Source organism: Vipera berus (genome assembly GCF_964194415.1).
Source record: "Vipera berus genome assembly, chromosome: 1".
NCBI classification, from domain to species: Eukaryota; Metazoa; Chordata; class Lepidosauria; order Squamata; family Viperidae; genus Vipera; species Vipera berus.
Window position 1 is genome coordinate 295,951,258 of NC_138202.1, and position 17,197 is coordinate 295,968,454.

At 41.8% G+C, this 17,197-nt stretch overlaps 2 protein-coding genes across 6 annotated transcripts in view; one reads left to right on the top strand and one right to left on the bottom strand.

The window, feature by feature from the left end:
* ABCC10 (ATP binding cassette subfamily C member 10) overlaps positions 1 to 17,197 on the top strand; it is a 31,261-nt gene that overhangs the window by 5,402 nt on the left and 8,662 nt on the right. For 3 of the 4 annotated variants that reach the window (XR_014027477.1, XM_081335808.1, XM_081335810.1), the window contains exons 4-13: positions 1,163 to 1,390; positions 3,430 to 3,586; positions 4,340 to 4,476; positions 5,152 to 5,231; positions 7,062 to 7,233; positions 7,616 to 7,714; positions 9,741 to 9,930; positions 11,603 to 11,674; positions 14,139 to 14,330; positions 15,535 to 15,667. Coding sequence is in view for 3 of the 4 variants with exons in the window: in XM_081335808.1 (XP_081191934.1) it covers positions 1,163 to 1,390; positions 3,430 to 3,586; positions 4,340 to 4,476; positions 5,152 to 5,231; positions 7,062 to 7,233; positions 7,616 to 7,714; positions 9,741 to 9,930; positions 11,603 to 11,674; positions 14,139 to 14,330; positions 15,535 to 15,667 (1,460 nt within the window). In the remaining variant the exon portion in view is untranslated. The remainder of the gene's footprint in view (positions 1 to 1,162; positions 1,391 to 3,429; positions 3,587 to 4,339; positions 4,477 to 5,151; positions 5,232 to 7,061; positions 7,234 to 7,615; positions 7,715 to 9,740; positions 9,931 to 11,602; positions 11,675 to 14,138; positions 14,331 to 15,534; positions 15,668 to 17,197) is intronic. The other variant, XM_081335809.1, reaches the window with a different exon arrangement.
* Positions 3,183 to 17,197, bottom strand: part of LOC308672725 (zinc finger protein 318-like) — a 60,954-nt gene continuing 46,939 nt past the window's right edge. Inside the window, exons 10-11 of one of the 2 annotated variants that reach the window (XR_014027481.1) lie at positions 4,327 to 4,461; positions 3,183 to 3,349 (exon numbers count right to left, since the gene is read on the bottom strand). The gene's annotated coding sequence lies outside the window, so the exon portion shown is untranslated. Of the gene's footprint in view, positions 3,350 to 3,918; positions 4,462 to 17,197 lie in introns of those variants that run through there. The other variant, XR_014027482.1, reaches the window with a different exon arrangement.

A 17,197-nucleotide genomic window follows, 5' to 3' on the forward strand; every position in this document is an offset into this window, starting at 1 on the left:
GGGTCAGTCCAGCCCAAAGGCTTTCATATGTACATTGAAAGGATTGGGGATTTTGGTTATAATAACGTAGGCTATTTCCTAATTAGATTCCTCCTGTGGAATGGCTCTGACCTATTAATGGAAGGAAATTGTTCTGTTTGCAACCTCCCACCCTTTTGAAATATTTATTCCATTATATTTCTTTGTAGAAATAAAGAACAGCTGCAGAAAATCTTTTGGTTATTTTGGTTACTAATCCCTCCATCTTAAAGCTTCTCAGATAGATAAGCTCTTTTTTTTGTTGTTGTTGTTGTTCTACCAGCACCAGAAAGGAAAATGTTTTCTGTTCCCTTGTGCCTGATCCAATCAGCTGAAAGCTGCACTATACAGATGGTGTAGTCAGCTTACAATTGATCACTCTTCAAAGTCATGAGAAACCCCCTCCCCAAAGCTACTTATGACACGGTTTCAAAGTTACAATGGGCCTGCAGACATATGACCACATTTTAGGTGCTCGGCAACCAGGCAACCAGCCAGAATTTACAGATGTTTGCGGCATCCCACAGTCACATGACTTATGATATTTTTGTTGAAAACCGGCATCTACTCAGTTTCCAGCAGAAACCACCTATAGCAAATAATAGGTTTGTTTAATGACTGCCACTTTTGCTTAACGATTACCACAAAAAAAGTTGTAAAATCAGATCAGTCACATAGTAACCTTTCCAACCATCATGACTTAACGACTTAACAAAGATAATTGTCAGGCTCAATTACAGTCATAAGTTGAGGACTACTTGCAGTAGAAGATTCTGAGTACATAAAGGTAAAGGTAAAGGTTCCCCCGCACATGCGTGCTAGTCGTTTCCGACTCTAGGGGCCGGTGCTCATCTCCGTTTCAAAGCCGAAGAGCCAGCGCTTGTCTCAGGATGTCTCCGTGGTCATGTGGCCGGCATGACTAGACGCCAAAGGTGCACGGAATGCTGTTACCTTCCCACCGTAGTCCCTATTTTTCTACTTGCATTTTTACGTGCTTTCGAACTGCTAGGTTGGCAGAAGCTAGGACGAGTAACAGGCACTCACTCTGTTACGCGGCACTCGGGATTCGACCCGCCAAACTGCTGACCTTCTCTAAATAAACATACCAGCTTTGACTAACCAGCTTTCTTTTTATTTTTTTCAGCTCATGACAGAGCTCTTGTGTGGCATGCGAGTGATCAAGTTCTATGCCTGGGAACCATATTTTGATGCTAGAGTGAAGGCATGCCGAGCCAAGGAACTGAAAAGCCTGCGAGCAATTAAATACCTCGATGCTGTGTGTGTCTACCTCTGGGCAGCATTGCCTGTGGTTGTCTCCATTGTCATTTTCATTACCTATGTTTTATTAGGACACCAGCTGTCTGCCACCAAGGTAAGAAGTCTTGCTGTTCTGAGCCAATCCTTCTCTTTCTTATTCTTGTTCATTTCCATATTTGGTGATTAGTTTGTCTAAAATCTTACGTACCTTTGCATACAACAGAAGAACACACAAACACTATTTAAGAAAGCTAACACCAATAGGATACCTTATTTGTGTGCTTGACTGCAGTGTTTATATATCACTAACAACACAAGGACTGCCAGTGGTTTATCTTATTCATCAACTTGTGACTCTAGGTACTGCTGAATATAAAACTGAATATAAAACATTAATCCAAAATACATATACACAAATACTCTGGTGTTTGTATGACCCAACCATACCCAGTTTAAAAAATCATAAATATCCCAACACTAATTAAAAGCTTTGTGATAAAATTCAGTTTTATAGCCTCCTGGAATATCATCAAGGGAGGTCACCATCTGGCTCTAGGATTCAGCTATGCTGTAGGGATGGAGTATAAGCTGAAAAACATAAAGCTCCTGTCCCACTACTTTCAGTTGAGTAGAGGGACTGTCAACCACCAACTTTGCCGCAAACATACCAGATGGGTGTGGTCTATCTGAAGGAGCTGATCTGCCAAGCCAGATATACTAAATTCATCATTTTGAATTGTATTAATAACAATAACAGAGTTGGAAGGGACCTTCGAGGTCTTCTAGTCCAACCCCCTGCTCAGGCAGGAAACCCTATACCATTTCAGACAAATGGTTGTCCAGTCTGTTCTTAAAAACTTCCAGTGTTGTGGAGCATTCACACGTTCTGGAAGCAGGTGGTTGTTACAGCTTACTGGACAGTGCAAAACCAATGTTATAATATAAGGCTTCAGGGGCTGTCTCCTGCCAGCAGATGAGCTGTTGCATTCTGTTCCAAATTCAATTTCTGGATAACCTACGAAGGCAGCCCCATGTAAACCACATTGCAAAAGTCAATTCTAGAGATAGTAAGGGCCCAGGTGACTGTTGTCAAGGCCTTATTCTCCCTGTCCTCCTTCCAGTTAACAAGAGTCATTTGTCTAGTAGGGCCTCCAAATCGTCCCTATTCTTTAAGGATGAATGCTTTGCTTTCCAGAATTATTACCGGAGCAGACAATAAACTAGGTAGTTTCTATACAGGCAACACCTTAATCTCAGTTTGTTTCTTCTGATCTAGTCCCTTACATTTTGAGTTTGGTGAGGTGGAAATCTATCACTACTCCAAACTGTTAACAACCTCTCCCAGTAGCTTCTTATAAATATTAAAAACAGAGCAGAGACTAATGAACCCTGAAGCATCCCACAAGTGAATAGTTACTTGTTCAACCTCTCTCCAACCCACCATTTGGTACTACCCCAGGACCGAGCAGAAAAACTGCAAAACAGTCCCTTTGGTACTGTTAGCTTTTGCAAGATACCACAATTGATGGTATTGAAAGTCACCAAAACTATCCAGTTTCTGTCCCATGCCTGTATCCGAATACTGATTGAAGTGGATCCATATAATCTAGAGTTGTTGTAGTCTACCACACTCAATAAACTTTCCTAAAATGGTTCAGATTGGCAGAGACCAGGCAATAGTGATCCAAATTGATCATCTCCGGGAGACACTGCCAATGTATGGAATTTGACACGCAAGACTGAATTCTATCTGTTCTGCTCTTATGTTCTAATTCTGCAAATCCTGACTCTCCCTTCCAACCTGAGGTTACGTTTCTAGCTCTAAATGTTATGAAGAGTAGCTCAGACCTCTTGAGTCACTTAATATATACACGTAAACAAGTCACAACTTCCAAAGGCTTAGATTTAGTGCTTTATGTACTGTAGCTGGCGAGTTGCAATTGTTGTTGTGATGCCATTTGGCTACATTATAATATCTTCTTCTTCATTTAACTTCCATGTTCTTGCCACCCAAGAACAAGAATTCCTTCAGGTTTCAGACAGATATCTGCATTTGCTTCCTCTGCTTCATTTTCTGCTGAGTCAAGGTGGCATAGTATTAATTCGATCAAATGCTAGGATTAACTCTCATTTAATCTTTTCTCTCCACTGTAGGTTTTTACAGCTTTGGCCCTTGTTGGGATGCTCATTCTTCCCCTCAATACTTTTCCTTGGGTGCTGAATGGGATCTTGGAAGCCAAAGTATCCCTAGATCGAATCCAGAACTTCCTAGAGCTCACAGATCAAGATCTGCATGCTTACTACAGCAGAGGTACAGCAATAAAGAAAAATAGAGAATTGGTGGGATGAGACCGAGAAGTGAAAAGAGAGAATAGATGCTTGAGGTTCTGTTTGCTGAAAAAAATGATACTAGTGTGATTAGCAACTTGGGAGCCCAATGCAGTTTTCTATAATCGTTCATGCCTATGCTTCCTACTTCCAATGTTCCAAAAATCCAGGGTTCCCCCTTTTTCTCTTTTCTTTTAACCTGAGTTTTTAAAAACCAGAGCCCAAATTTTCTGAAAATCCATCTCTTACATAAGAATGTATTACTCAGGGCAAGCAAAATAAAATTTGTGTAACTGAACCTAATTTGCATTGTATGATTGAACATACATGTTCCTTATTCAAGGCAGGGAGCTTCCATGGGTAACTCTGGAAAAAAAACACCTTAATCTTGGATAAGGTATGTGTATCTATGTGTGAAATCAATAATTAGGTGAAGGAAGACATTTAAGGTAGGGTTTTTTTAATCAATCTACAGTACATAGCTTTCTTTCTGAGCTGATGATTCAAACTAGTGGTCTGATTTGAACTTAGCATGTTCCATCAACCCAGCTGTTGTGATTTGTAAATCATAGTATATGTTATTATGCAAACATACTGTTATGAAAATGAGTCAATAGGTTTTCATAAACTGTGATTAAACAAAGTGTAGCTGAATATAAGTTGTGAACCCAGTTAGTATATCTGTAGTTGTACTATTAACTGGAGATTTTATAACAGCTGTACTTTTCTGTTTCAGCTTGTCCTTCAAATCCATCTTCTGCCTTGGAAATGCACAATTCTATCTTTTCATGGTCCCCAGAAAGTAAAGAAAACTCTGAATCCCACGTACCAAGAGGAGGCCAACTTTTCATACAGGATCTGTTGGTGACAAAAGTCAGTAATTAGGGGGAATTATAAAGGCAAACAGCACTGTCTAGGCCAGGGGTCAGCAACCTGAAACAGTGAAAGAGCCACTCGGAACCGGCTCCCTCACAAAAGGAAAAACTGGGAGCCGCAAAAAATGTGTGCACATGCGCGTACATGCGCGCATGCGCAGAACAGAGTTTGAAGAGTGGAGCCAAGGCGAGATATGCACCTACCCTGCATATTTGAATTGATTGGTTGAACTTTTTTAGTCCCACTTTTTTTTTTTTTTTTTGGACTGCACATGGCAGAGGACTGGGAGCCGCAGGAGACGGCTGAAAGAGCCGCATGCGGCTCCGGAGCCGCGGGTTGCATACCTGTGGTCTAGGCCAGTAGTTCTCAACCTATGGTCTGTGGACACCTGGGGGTCCACAATGTCATCACAGGGGGTCTGCGAAGGCTTGAAAAATGATTTAAGTCTTGTGTTAAGTCTTGGGGGTCCATGGCCTGTGGCCACAAAAGGGGGGGTCCGTGGTGAAGAAAAGATTGAGAACCACTACTCTAGGCCACTCAGGAGGGGTGCCTTGCTACTTCCTTTTATGGAAAGAGAAAGGACATGCTCTGAATGAGTGAATGGAAGTTTGCAATATAACAGAGCAAGACTGGAGGTAATCTGTGAAAGTCTTGATGTTTGTTTCTTTCTAGGGTGCATTAGTAGGGGTCATTGGGAAGGTTGGATGTGGGAAGAGCACACTGCTTGCAGCTATCACTGGAGAACTTAGTAGGTAAATAGTCAATCCTTCTCTGCTTCTTGTATCTTTGAACTCCTTGCAATATTTCACTTGTTATGATTCAATATAGGTGGTCCTCAACTTACAACAGTTCATTTAGTGACCATTTGAAGTTACAACGGCACTGAAAAAAGTGACACTGCTTTTCACACGACCATTGCAGTGTCCCCATTGATCACCTGATCAAAATTCAGACGCTTGGCAACTGACTCATATTTATGACAGTTGCAGAGTCCCGGGGTCACTTTTGTGACCTTCTGACAAACAGATAATGGGGAAGCCAGATTCACTTAACAACCATGTTAGTAACTTAACAACTGCAGTGATTCACTTAACAGCTGTGGCAAGAAAGACCATAAAATGAGGCAAAACTCACTTAACAACTAACTTGCTTGGCAACAGAAATTTTGGGCTCAGTTGTGGTAATAAGTTGAGGACTACCTGTATTAAATTCAGAATTTTTGCTTCCATAAATGTTTTTCAGCTTTCTTAACTTTTCTAATTTGAGCACCTAATCTGGCTGTTGTACACTTCTAAAATCATTCAGAAGAAGTGCTTTGGAGGGAGGGGGGAGAGGAATGATAAAATGTAACCTGCCATCCCAACACAAGCCCCGCCCCTTTTAGATTGGCATTGTGAGGTCTCGTACACATACCAAGAAAGGGATGGAATTTGCATTGCACCACCCCAATCTTTATTCGTTTTTACAAAATCTTATTCTGCAGATGTCTCGTTTGGAATTCAAAACCACGGCATCTCTCTATAATTATTAAAGCAGCCACTTCTTTTTGCAGACATAATAGCAGTCAAATTTTAAAATGGTGAGCCTGAAAAAAGATGCTGCTCTTTTAAGAATTACTTTAATGGGCAGACTCCTTAAAGCACCAGCATGTTTTCAGAATTATGAAAAAGCCCCCAAAAGGATGTGGCAATTGACATTACACTTCAAAAGATGCCACTGCCTTAAAAGAGTCAGCTTGTTAAATGATTGTGATGCACAACTCTGCTGTCTGTGAATAATGCAGGAATAGGTTGGAATTGCTTCTAGTTGTACCGATTATCACAATATCATTTAATCTCCAAGGGGTCTCTCTCTCCCTCTCCCCCTCTCCCTCTCCCTCCCTCTCTCTCTCTATATATATATATACATATATACATATACACACACACACACACACACACACACACACACACACATATACATACACATTCCTTTTATCCCAATGTATTGTATATGTATATGCCTAACTCAGGGGTAGGCAACCTCAGTTCTCTTATGACTCATGCGACTTCAACTCCCAGAATTCCTGAGCCAGCTGGCTCAGGATTTCTGGGAGTTGAAGTCCATGAGTCATAAAAGAGCTGGGGTTGCCTACCTCTGGCCTAACTCAAGGTGGTGTCCTCACAACAACTTGTGAGGTGGGTTGGGCTGAAAGAAAGTGACTGCCCGAAGAAACCCAGCTGACGTTCATGACTAAGGAACACTTAGAACTTATAGTCTATGGCTTTCTACGCCCAGCATCTTAATTGCTCTACTGAACTATTGCTCTCTTTCCTAATAGTCTTTCATCAGCAACTGATCAAGTTTGCACTTGGTCTGCATAATCACAATAGGACTCTGGTAGATTAAAGCTTCTTCATCAAAATCATGTGACTTGGCACAATGGTACCCAGTATTTCCATAATTGAATGAAGGGGTTTTTTTGATCCAGGCAGTTGACTTGTGCATATATTGCAGAATGTAAAGATTAACCAGCCCCGTTGTCCATAATCATTTTGACAGCTAGTTTATGTGCCCTTTCCTCATTGCTGATATGCTTGTAGTCAAGGTGAACAGGTCTACGTTTGGGATTTGGAGAAAGGATTTGGCTTGGCTGCTCAAGAGCCCTGGATCCAGTTCACCAGCATCCGTGAAAATATCCTCTTTGGGAAGGAATACGATGCTCAGTTTTATGAGGAAGTAATAAGCGCCTGTGCTCTTTCTGATGACTTGAGTGTGAGTATTCTATAATGTAAACAACTCAGTGCTCAGGAGCAATCACCTAGCAGGGAAAAGATTGTTCCAAAGGGTAGGAGTTGCTACTTTAAGTGTCTCCAAGGTTTAATTCATTTCCTGTGTTCCCCCTCCCCACCCCATAATGGCAAGAAATTGTAGCATTAGCCTGTGGCAATTTGCTGCTGGACTTTCATTCATGTTCTGTTACGAGTTGAGGATAGCAGAAGAGGAAGATGTGACATATGTGACCTTTGGCCTATGCGTTGCATATTCATAATGATGGAGTTATGAATTAAGGAACCAGGAATTTTGAATAGTTGTCTTCATTTCAATGTATCTATTTAGCAGCTGTTATGTTAATTATAATTTATTTAACTTCTAGATTTTGCCAGCAGGTGATCAGACAGAAGTGGGTGAGAATGGAGTCACCCTCAGTGGGGGACAGAAAGCTCGCATTGCACTTGCTAGAGCCATTTACCAGGTATATTCCCTCTCTCTCTCTCTCTCTCTCTCTCTCTCTCTCTCTATCTTAAAAAGTAGAAACCCAGATCACCAAGACTAAAAAGTTATTAATACGTCAGCACCTGTTGACATCATCAGAGTGTAAGCCAGGATTGGGAGGCACGTTCTTATAGTCTCTGCAAAGCCAGCAGTTTAGCTAATGAGCGTGTTACGGATCTGTTTGGCCCCCGCCCTCCCATAATCAATTGCATCATTCCTATTTCCGTCGGACTCATTGACACCTGTTTTAAGTTTTGGCGCTCTGCCTCTCTCTACTCGCCCCGCCAGTTGGGAGCGTTCGTCTTGCCGTGCACGATCCTCTCGCTCCTCGTCTGATGCTTCTATAGGCGATGCTGCCGTCTCTGTTGATCGTGCTCCTCTAATGCTGGCATCGCTGTCCGCGTTGGTCAGATACCCTCTCCTAATGTCCATGGGTCCGGTCAGCCTCATCGTCGTCGCTTGCTGTAACAATGTGTCAGTTGGCAAGAGGTTACGATCCTATACTCCCCTGTTCGTGCGGGGGGGGGGGGTTGAGGTGATTGTTGGTTCATCCTTTCAGTCTTCCTCCCTGATGTTCCGTGCCGGCGCAGCATCTGATAAGCTGGCAATAACTCAATGTGCCAATTGACGGAATATTGATTGGATAACCAATCCTCTTTTAACAAGCGGCCGCCCTTGGTTGCATCATGAGCGATGACCCTGGCCTCTGTGAAATTGAAAGTGTGGTTGTGCTCAATGGCATGAGCCCATACCTGAGATTGTTTTTCTTTACATTTGACGGCCAGTTCACGCTCATGAAGCCTTGTCCGGAGACGTTCCGTGGCCTCCCCAACGTAGTTGCATGAACAATCATTGCAGTTAATTTGGTAGACCACTGATGACATTTTGCCCATGCACAGGGGTTCTTTGGGGCGCATTATTCCTGTGCGAAGGATCTGATTGGGTCTGTGCGCCACTCTGATGTTATGTGCTGATAATATTCGTGCCGCTGTTTCCGAGACACCATGGATGTAGGGGAGTGTGGCTCAGGTGACAGTAGTTGTTCTGTTGTCCGCATCCCGTGGTGCTCGTTGTTGGCGGGAACATTGGATGAAATCAATGGGATATCCATTTTGTGTGCACACCTGATAAAGGTATGCCTGCTGCTTAGATTTTTCCATTGCTGTGCTGCAATGTGTGTTGATTCTAGAGCGTGCAGATGCAGCTGATTTTGTGGGCGGGGTGGTTGCTGTCATTATGGAGGATTCTGTCGGTATGTGTGGCTTTGCGATAAACACTGGTGGTAAGCATGCCATTATGCTCACGACGGATCAGTATGTCTAGGAAGGGTAGGGTGTCATTCACTTCTTCCTCTGCCGTGAACTGGATATCAGGGGAGAAGGAATTCAACTTTTCCATGAAACATACCTGGCCCAAAATTTGGGCTTGTAGTCGCTCATCGCCAGGAGCTGACAAAAGCTCAGTTTTAATAAATTTTTAGTCTTGGTCATCCGGGTTTCTAGTTTTAAATATGAATATACCCAAGTCTCACATCTTTAGGATTATTATAGATTTCTATCTATGTATTTATTCAGTTTCTATAGCCATCTCAATGAAGTGACTCTGGGCAGCTTATAATTATCAAACTACAGAACACTTAAGAGAAACTATTATTTGGATGGTTTTATTGTTATAATTAATGCATACAGTAGCCAAAATAGTTAACCAATAGTAAAGCCAAGAAAGGTGGCTCTTAACGCATTCAGAGCCCCAGGCCTCCTACCCTGCCAAGTTTTTAAAGCCTTACAAAAGGCCAATAGGGTTGGGGCAATTCTAATCTGCTAGGAAGCGTATTCCACAAAGAAAGGGCTACAATAGAGAAAGGCTGTCTTCTAGTTCCCAATGGGTCAACACCATTTGGCTGACAGGATTTGCATTATGCTCAGCCTGTTGGATCAAATTGGACAGGTAGATATTTTACAATTCTGGGCGGGAAAGGGCTCAGACGTTATCACTGTTTATTGCAGGAGAAAGAATTATACCTTCTGGATGATCCACTAGCAGCTGTTGACGCAGATGTAGCTAATCACCTTATGCAGAAGTGTATCCTAGGAATTCTCAGACACAAGACTCGGATTCTTTGCACCCACAGAATTGAGGTTTTGGGAAATGCTGACCTGATAGTACTGATGGATAACGGCAGAATCCTCAGGGCAGGTAAAGCCTGATGCCTTTTCCTGTTCTCTTTGCCTAGGGCTTGAAATACTCACCTCAGGAAAGGAATTCAGAATGTGAAGCAGACTCCTGATTCAAGCTGGGAGCATGCTTGCATGCTTATCGAGAAAGAACAGTGGTTCTTTCTCAATTGCAATGGCTCTTAAATTGCTTGGAGGGCTTTTCAAGTTTTGCCGTGTTGTAAATTCCAACAAAAAGCTCATCATCAACAAGTAAAAAGTATAGGTAAAGGTTCCCCCGCACATGCGTGCTAGTCGTTTCCAACTCTAGGGGCCGGTGCTCATCTCCTTTTCAAAGCCGAAGAGCCAGCGCTTGTCCGAGGACGTCTCCATGGTCATGTTGCCAGCATGACTAGACACCAAAGGCGCATGGATACACAGATATTTAGTAAAAATATTGGATTAAGAGAAACTGTTGAATTAATTGCTCTAAATAATAGTGAATTTGCTTTCATATTCATAGCAAACATACCCAGTATAGTAGAGAAAGCGACAAAAATGGTGCTGGTTAGCCAATAAAAGTAAGAAATGCTAATCAAGCACTGCACAAAAAACTTAATAGGTGCAACAGGAAACTTGAGATAGATGTTTATTTATTTTTATTTATTAAATTTGTTTGCCACTCATGTCACTGCAAGGCGACTCTGGGCAACAAACAACATCAAAATAAAGCCATAAATATCTATACAAATGTACCAAATCACAATAAAATTAAATAAAACTACAGGTTATGACTGTATTTTACTGAATTAGGTGCTACAGGTAATGACTTTTCTAAATTTTTGGCCTGATTATGGATTTAAAATGCTTAATGAGCAAATGTTCTTCAAAAGATAAAAAAAATCATTATTTTATAAAAATTAAAACAGATCATAATCCAATGAGTTTTGTTTTTTCAATAGATGCAAGATAACGAAATGCTATTAAGAAAGAAGCAAAAGTGGAGGACTATAAACAAAAATTAAGAGTTTTTTAAAATATTAATAAAGGTACTTATGAAACAAAATAATCATGTATGCATGTAAAATGTGCTAATAAAGCAGCTGAGGTTTTAAAAAATTATTCGCAAATAAAGATGAATTAGTATAAAGCAGAGCTTCTAAAGCATGAAGAATAACTTGCTGCTGAGCAGCCAAAATCAAGCCTTCAGTTTCTTTTTTGAATGTACTATTATTGTTGGTTGCACAGTCATCCAAATGTTTAAACTAGATTTGGCATTTTTATCCACCTATCAAAACATTCCCAAGCACCTGGGATAGGCAGATGTTGTTTGATGGTGTTAAGAGGTATTGGCACAGAATGTAATCTATTCCAAGCAAAGTTCCCTTTCGCAATTTTATTGATAATGATTTTGTCAGTGCTGAAGGCACTCAAGTTGTTTAGGCACTCCAGCTGTTTAGGAATTTCCCCCAAGATGCCTATTACTATTGGTACTGGATAAGGCTGCTGAAAATTTTCATATTTCCTTTCCATCGATAAAAAAATCTGCCAAACCAGATTCTTTTTTTGACAGAAGGAGACTTTCTGTTTGCAGAGAAGAAAATCAAGTTCCAAATGAGAGTCTACTCTAGAACCTCAAGCAGAGGATCAAGCATTGCAATGTTTCATTCTCTGCAGAACACGTGCAAAGTAGCAAAATCTTCCTATTTTTCTAGGAACTCCAGTGAACATTCTGCCATTGGTAGAAGCTGTCCCTAATCTTGGAGCAATGAGAAGGAAGGACAAAAGTAAGTACTACCGGTAGGTGTTTTCATTATCGTACACGAGTGGGTTTGTTGAAATCAGTTGGTGAAAACAATATAAGCCTGGGGCAGGGGAACAGAGAATAAAGCTAGTTTAGAATTTTTTTTAAAATAATGGAACACAATTGGGTCCACAAGATAGGTGTAAGCATACAGGGTTTCTTATTTAATTGTCTTCTTTCAAACATAACAGTGGAGACAAGAAGCGTTAGCCCACCCTTCCTCTGACCTGGTGCCCTCCACATGTGTTGAGATTGCAGTACTACTGCCAGAATTGCAAACCAGTGTAGCCATCTTAAGAATCTTCCTGGCGTAGATGGAGAAAGCTGAGCTAATAAGTCTTGGAGATTTCCCAAATAAGAAAAATAAATACCTACGTGCATATAAGATACTTGAAGATTTCTTTGTTGAGGAAACAAAGAGTTTCAGATATTTTGTCCTCTTGAAATCACGTGGGGAATGAGGGTGCCCTCTCCTTCAGCCATATCTTCTGCTTCATACAAATTTAGGAGAACTATGTGATGGATAGGAAGTAAGTATGCATGGCCTCCCAAGAACTAAAACTTTCAGAAATGTTCAGTTTCACAAACTGAAGCAATTGTTGTTGTTGTTGTTAGCTGCGAAGTCGTGTCCGACCCATCGCGACCCTATGGACAACATTCCTCCAGGCCTTCCTGTCCTCTACCATCTTCTGGAGTCCATTTAAGCTCACGCCTACTGCTTCAGTGACTCCATCCAGCCACCTCATTCTCTGTCGTCCCCTTCTTCTATTGCCCTCGATCTTTCCCAGCATTAGGCTCTTCTCCAGTGAGTCCTTCCTTCTCATTAGGTGGCCAAAGTACTTGAGTTTTAGCTTCAGGATCTGGCCTTCTAAAGAGCAGTCAGGGTTGATCTCCTCTAGGACTGACCGGTTTGATCGCCTTGCAGTCCAAGGGACTCGCAGGAGTCTTCTCCAGCACCACAGTTCAAAGGCCTCAATTCTTTGGCGCTCAGCCTTTCTTATGATCCAACTTTCACTGCCATACATTGCAACTGGGAAGACCATAGCCTTGACTATACGCACTTTTGTTGACAGGGTGATGTCTCTGCTTTTTAGTGTGCTGTCTAGATTTGCCATGGCTTTCCTCCCCAGGAGCAAGCGTCTTTTAATTTCTTGGCTACAGTCCCCATCTGCAGTGATCTTGGAGCCCAGGAAAATAAAATCTGTCACTACCTCCATTTCTTCCCCATCTATTTGCCAGGAATTGAGAGGGCCAGATGCCATGATCTTGGTTTTCTTAATGTTAAGTTTCAACCCAAGTTTTGCACTCTCCTTCTTCACCCGCAACAAGAGGCTCTTTAGTTCTTCTTCACTTTCTGCCATTAGAGTGGTATCATCTGCGTATCTTAGGTTGTTGATATTTCTTCCGGCAATCTTAATTCCAACTTTTGATTCATCTAGCCCTGCCTTTCTCATGATGTGCTCTGCATATAAGTTAAATAGGCAGGGCGACAGTATACAGCCTTGCCGGACTCCTTTCCCAATTTTGAACCAATCAGTGGTTCCGTGTCCAGTTCTCACTGTTGCTTCTTGATCCGCATATAGGTTTCTCAAGAGACAAATAAGATGGTCTGGTACTCCCATCTCTTTAAGAACTTGCCACAGTTTGTTATGATCCACACAATCAAAGGCTTTAGCATAGTCAATGAAGCAGAAGTAGATGTTTTTCTGGAACTCCCTAGCTTTCTCCATGATCCAGCGTATGTTGGCAATTTGATCTCTAGTTCCTCTGCCTCTTCGAAATCCTGCCTGCACTTCTGGTAGTTCTCGATCCACAACTGAAGCAATACCATTGATGAAAATAGAGTCCTGTACCCTACAAGTTTTGTTAACTTTGTAAATTAGATGAAAATATATTACAAAAATGCTTCAGGTAAAATACAATTAGTAATGCCAGTAGATAACAAATGATTCTGCAAAAGCCATGTTCCATTAGTGCTTATTACTGAATTGATGTGCATTTGAGTAAAGTCTCAGGAAGAAAGTAATATGGGTTATAAACTAGGGAAATACAGTATGTCTGCACTAGTAGCACAACAGAACACCAAAGACATCTGGATCCTGTGTAATAATAATAGATATTGAATTGACCATTATCTGCAATAACTTTTGGTTATGAATAACCAGCTATGATTGCCCTTAGAGAAAGACAGGCTATATATTTCAAGAAAAAATGACTGGCAAAGGAATAGAATTCAGGCAGTTGTAACAAGATCTATCCACCTGGACATTGCTGTCTACATTAAAGGCCGGATGGTGGTTTGCCTCTGAGTAATAAAATAGGATTAAAGCTCTGCAGAAGTCATAAGAAGTCCTCAGGTTTGGGGAACGGGTGCTTCCAATCAAGAACCTACAATGACCTGTTATTTTTATTCCTGTTTCCTGTTATTGTTATTCCTGTTTCCAAAGTAGTCACTGAATGCAATGAAGCGGAGGAAGTGGAGCATGAGGAAGAAGAGCCAATTCAACTAAACCATTTTCTCAAGCAGGAGGAAGAGAAAAAAAAGGGGGCAGTGGCTTTCAAGGTCTACAGGGCATACTGGCTGGCTGTTGGCAGCTGCCTAGCTTTGTCCATACTCCTTTCACTGCTGCTCATGCAGGGTAAGCTTATAACATTGCTCCTTCCCTGTTCAGGTTTCTCTCTGCTCTTGATTGCTGGCTATTTCTCAGCAATTCGGAATCTTTAGTTCCAAAAAAAAATGACATCTTTATAAAAATTTTAGCATTTTGCATCAATTTATGAGAATCGTTGAAGACCTCATCGTTCTTCCAGACACTGAGGACAGAATGATTTTGGAATCCCCCCCCCCTTTTTTTTGAGAGAGAGAGATAGAGAAAGAGCATGTATTTTGCTTGGTTTCTGGGGTTTTTTGTACTTTGCTTTTCTAGTCGGTTGTAATTTTATTTTAATTTACGGTACAAATTAAATTAAATTGGTCTTTAATTGTAAGCCACCTAGTTGTTTGGGAGTTGAATAGACTATAAATTAAATGCAACAAATAGATAAGTCACATATCAAATAGACAAAAAACTTGCAATTCTCAAGTTTGAAGTTTCTTGTTTTAAAGATCAAGAACAAATATTAAGTCTTTGTGGTAACTGAAGAATGCTAGTGATTTACTGGCAGTTTTTGTATTTAAGAGTGAGTTTTATAATCTACAGCAGAGGTCCCCAACCCCAGGTCCGTGGACCGGTACTGGGCCGTGGCATGCCAGCAACCAGTCCGCACAAACAAGCAAAGCCCCATCTGCGAGATGCAGGCAGCACACAAAATCATACCGCCTCCAGTCCACGAAAAAACATTTCACCACAGAACCAGGGCCCAAAAGGTTGGGGACCTCTGATCTACAGTGTAGGAAAATTTTGATTCTCCAGCCACTTTCCAGGGAACCCATGAATGATTGCCTGTTATCTGAGGAAGTTTGAATAAGCCAAAGGTTTCCACAAAGTTCCACGTAATTTAGGAAAAGGTTCTTAACTAAAATTTAATTTTCATATAAGGCAATTTATTTATGGCATGCCCATATATTTATTACTGTTGCTTCTATGCTATTTAATCGAACATCTCAAAGCCACTTGCAGAGTCTTATAATACAACTAAAAATAACAGTAATCATTTTCTAGTAGGGTCTACTCAGCACTTATTCAGTTTGTAAAGCCACACTGAAAGTGCTTTCATTATATTAAAATTGACAGAAGGAGTTGCTTTGTGGTAAGTTCTCTACCTCAAAAGACATGTGGATAGGCTTAACTTTTGTTTAAATAAATAAAAGTCTCACTCACTGACAGTTACCCGTCTCTGCAGCTTCTAGGAATATTTCCGATTGGTGGCTCTCAAACTGGATATCCAGCCTACCTCATACTGAAAATAACTCCATCAACAGCTTGGCAGCTCTTCCTTCTTCAACACTGCTGCTCTTCTCTCATGAGGGACTCATGTACGTCAATCAAAGAACTTGGCTACATTTTATTTGCATCTGCTCACTGCCCAAACATACATGCTATTGAATCAGATTTTTTTTCTCTGTTTTGGGACATCTTTTCGGTCCTCTCAAACTGCCTCTGGAAAGTAGAAGTGAACTGAGGAATGCAGAAGATGTAGGAACAGGGATAACCTCGGTCACAGGAGCCCCTATTGCACAGAATATGGAAGGACCCATGCATTTTTTTAGCAAATACCTTCTGAAGGCATTGCTTGCTATGATTAAGAAGCTGAATATTACTAAATAGCTGCTGAGCTGTGCATAGACAGACTAACTTGCTGGGGGAGGGTGCAAGAAAGTTTGCTGAAACCTGATGGGGATCAGCATGTTTTCAGTGGAGGGGATCAGAATCATCAATTACTATATATCAGGGCTTTTCAACCAGTGGTACGGGTACCACCTGTGGTACATTAGCACCTGGCAGGTGGTATGCGACCATCCTAGAAAAGTAGGAGGGGAATGAGCTGAACCGGTGGCAGCACCGCACAAGCCTGAGCGAGAGATGGCTGGAGCTGCAGGGCTGTCAGGGCTCAGCGGAAGCGCCAGGATCAGCGCTTCTTCGGGGCTGTCAGGGCTCAGCAGAAGCGCCAGGATCAGCGCCAGGATCCAGCTGGAGCTCAGCGCTGGAAGCGCCCATCAGCTGGAATGTTGCAGCATCTCCAGTGTCTTGTGATTTACATTCAGATGCTTGCAAACTGATTCATATTTATGACGTCACAGTATTCCAGGGTCATGTGAAGTGACCAAAACCTGCTGCAACTACCCAGCAGACGGGGAATAAAAAGCAAACACCCCCCACCCCACCCCCACTGCCAATCCTCAACAGAAATGCTCACAACAATGAAAACCTCGGGCAGGAGGAAGAGCGCCACCGGGTGGCCAGGCAGGTGTCTTGCTCGGCTGTGGCTTCGGGGGGCACTTTTTTCAGTGCCATTGTAAATTTGAACAGTTACTAAGCGAACTGTTGTAAGTCGAGGACTACCTGTACTTCATCACTTTTTTCCTTTTTTTTTGTTCATTTGGTCATCAAGTTTTTGACACCTTGCTAGGCGACTGGTGGTACTCGGATGTTACCATATCCTAAAAGTGGTACAATGGGTGAAAAGGTTGAAAAGCCCTGCTCTATAGGAATCGAGTAATCATGCTTCCATTGAATTCTTTGATTTGTTGCAAGTTTCCCCTACAAACAGATGGCTGAAGCTTTCAGAAGCCTTCAAAGGTAGAAAAGATTAGAGAGTTTGATTGGCTAAAACGTGAGCTCATCCTCAGTCCCTGAAGTGAATATACTAAGGTGAATGTAGAATTTCCAAAAACGTCTAGGCCTGAACCTGAATGCCAGACTAATAGAAAGGCACAGGTGGAGCAACCCTTCCTTCTCACAGTGACTAAAAGTAGGAGGGGCTTAGTGCTGTTGGAGAGAGGAAGCACCCTTCCTGCCCTCCTGGGAGAGTTATTGCATTTGATCAAAACAGAGGGAGGGAAGCT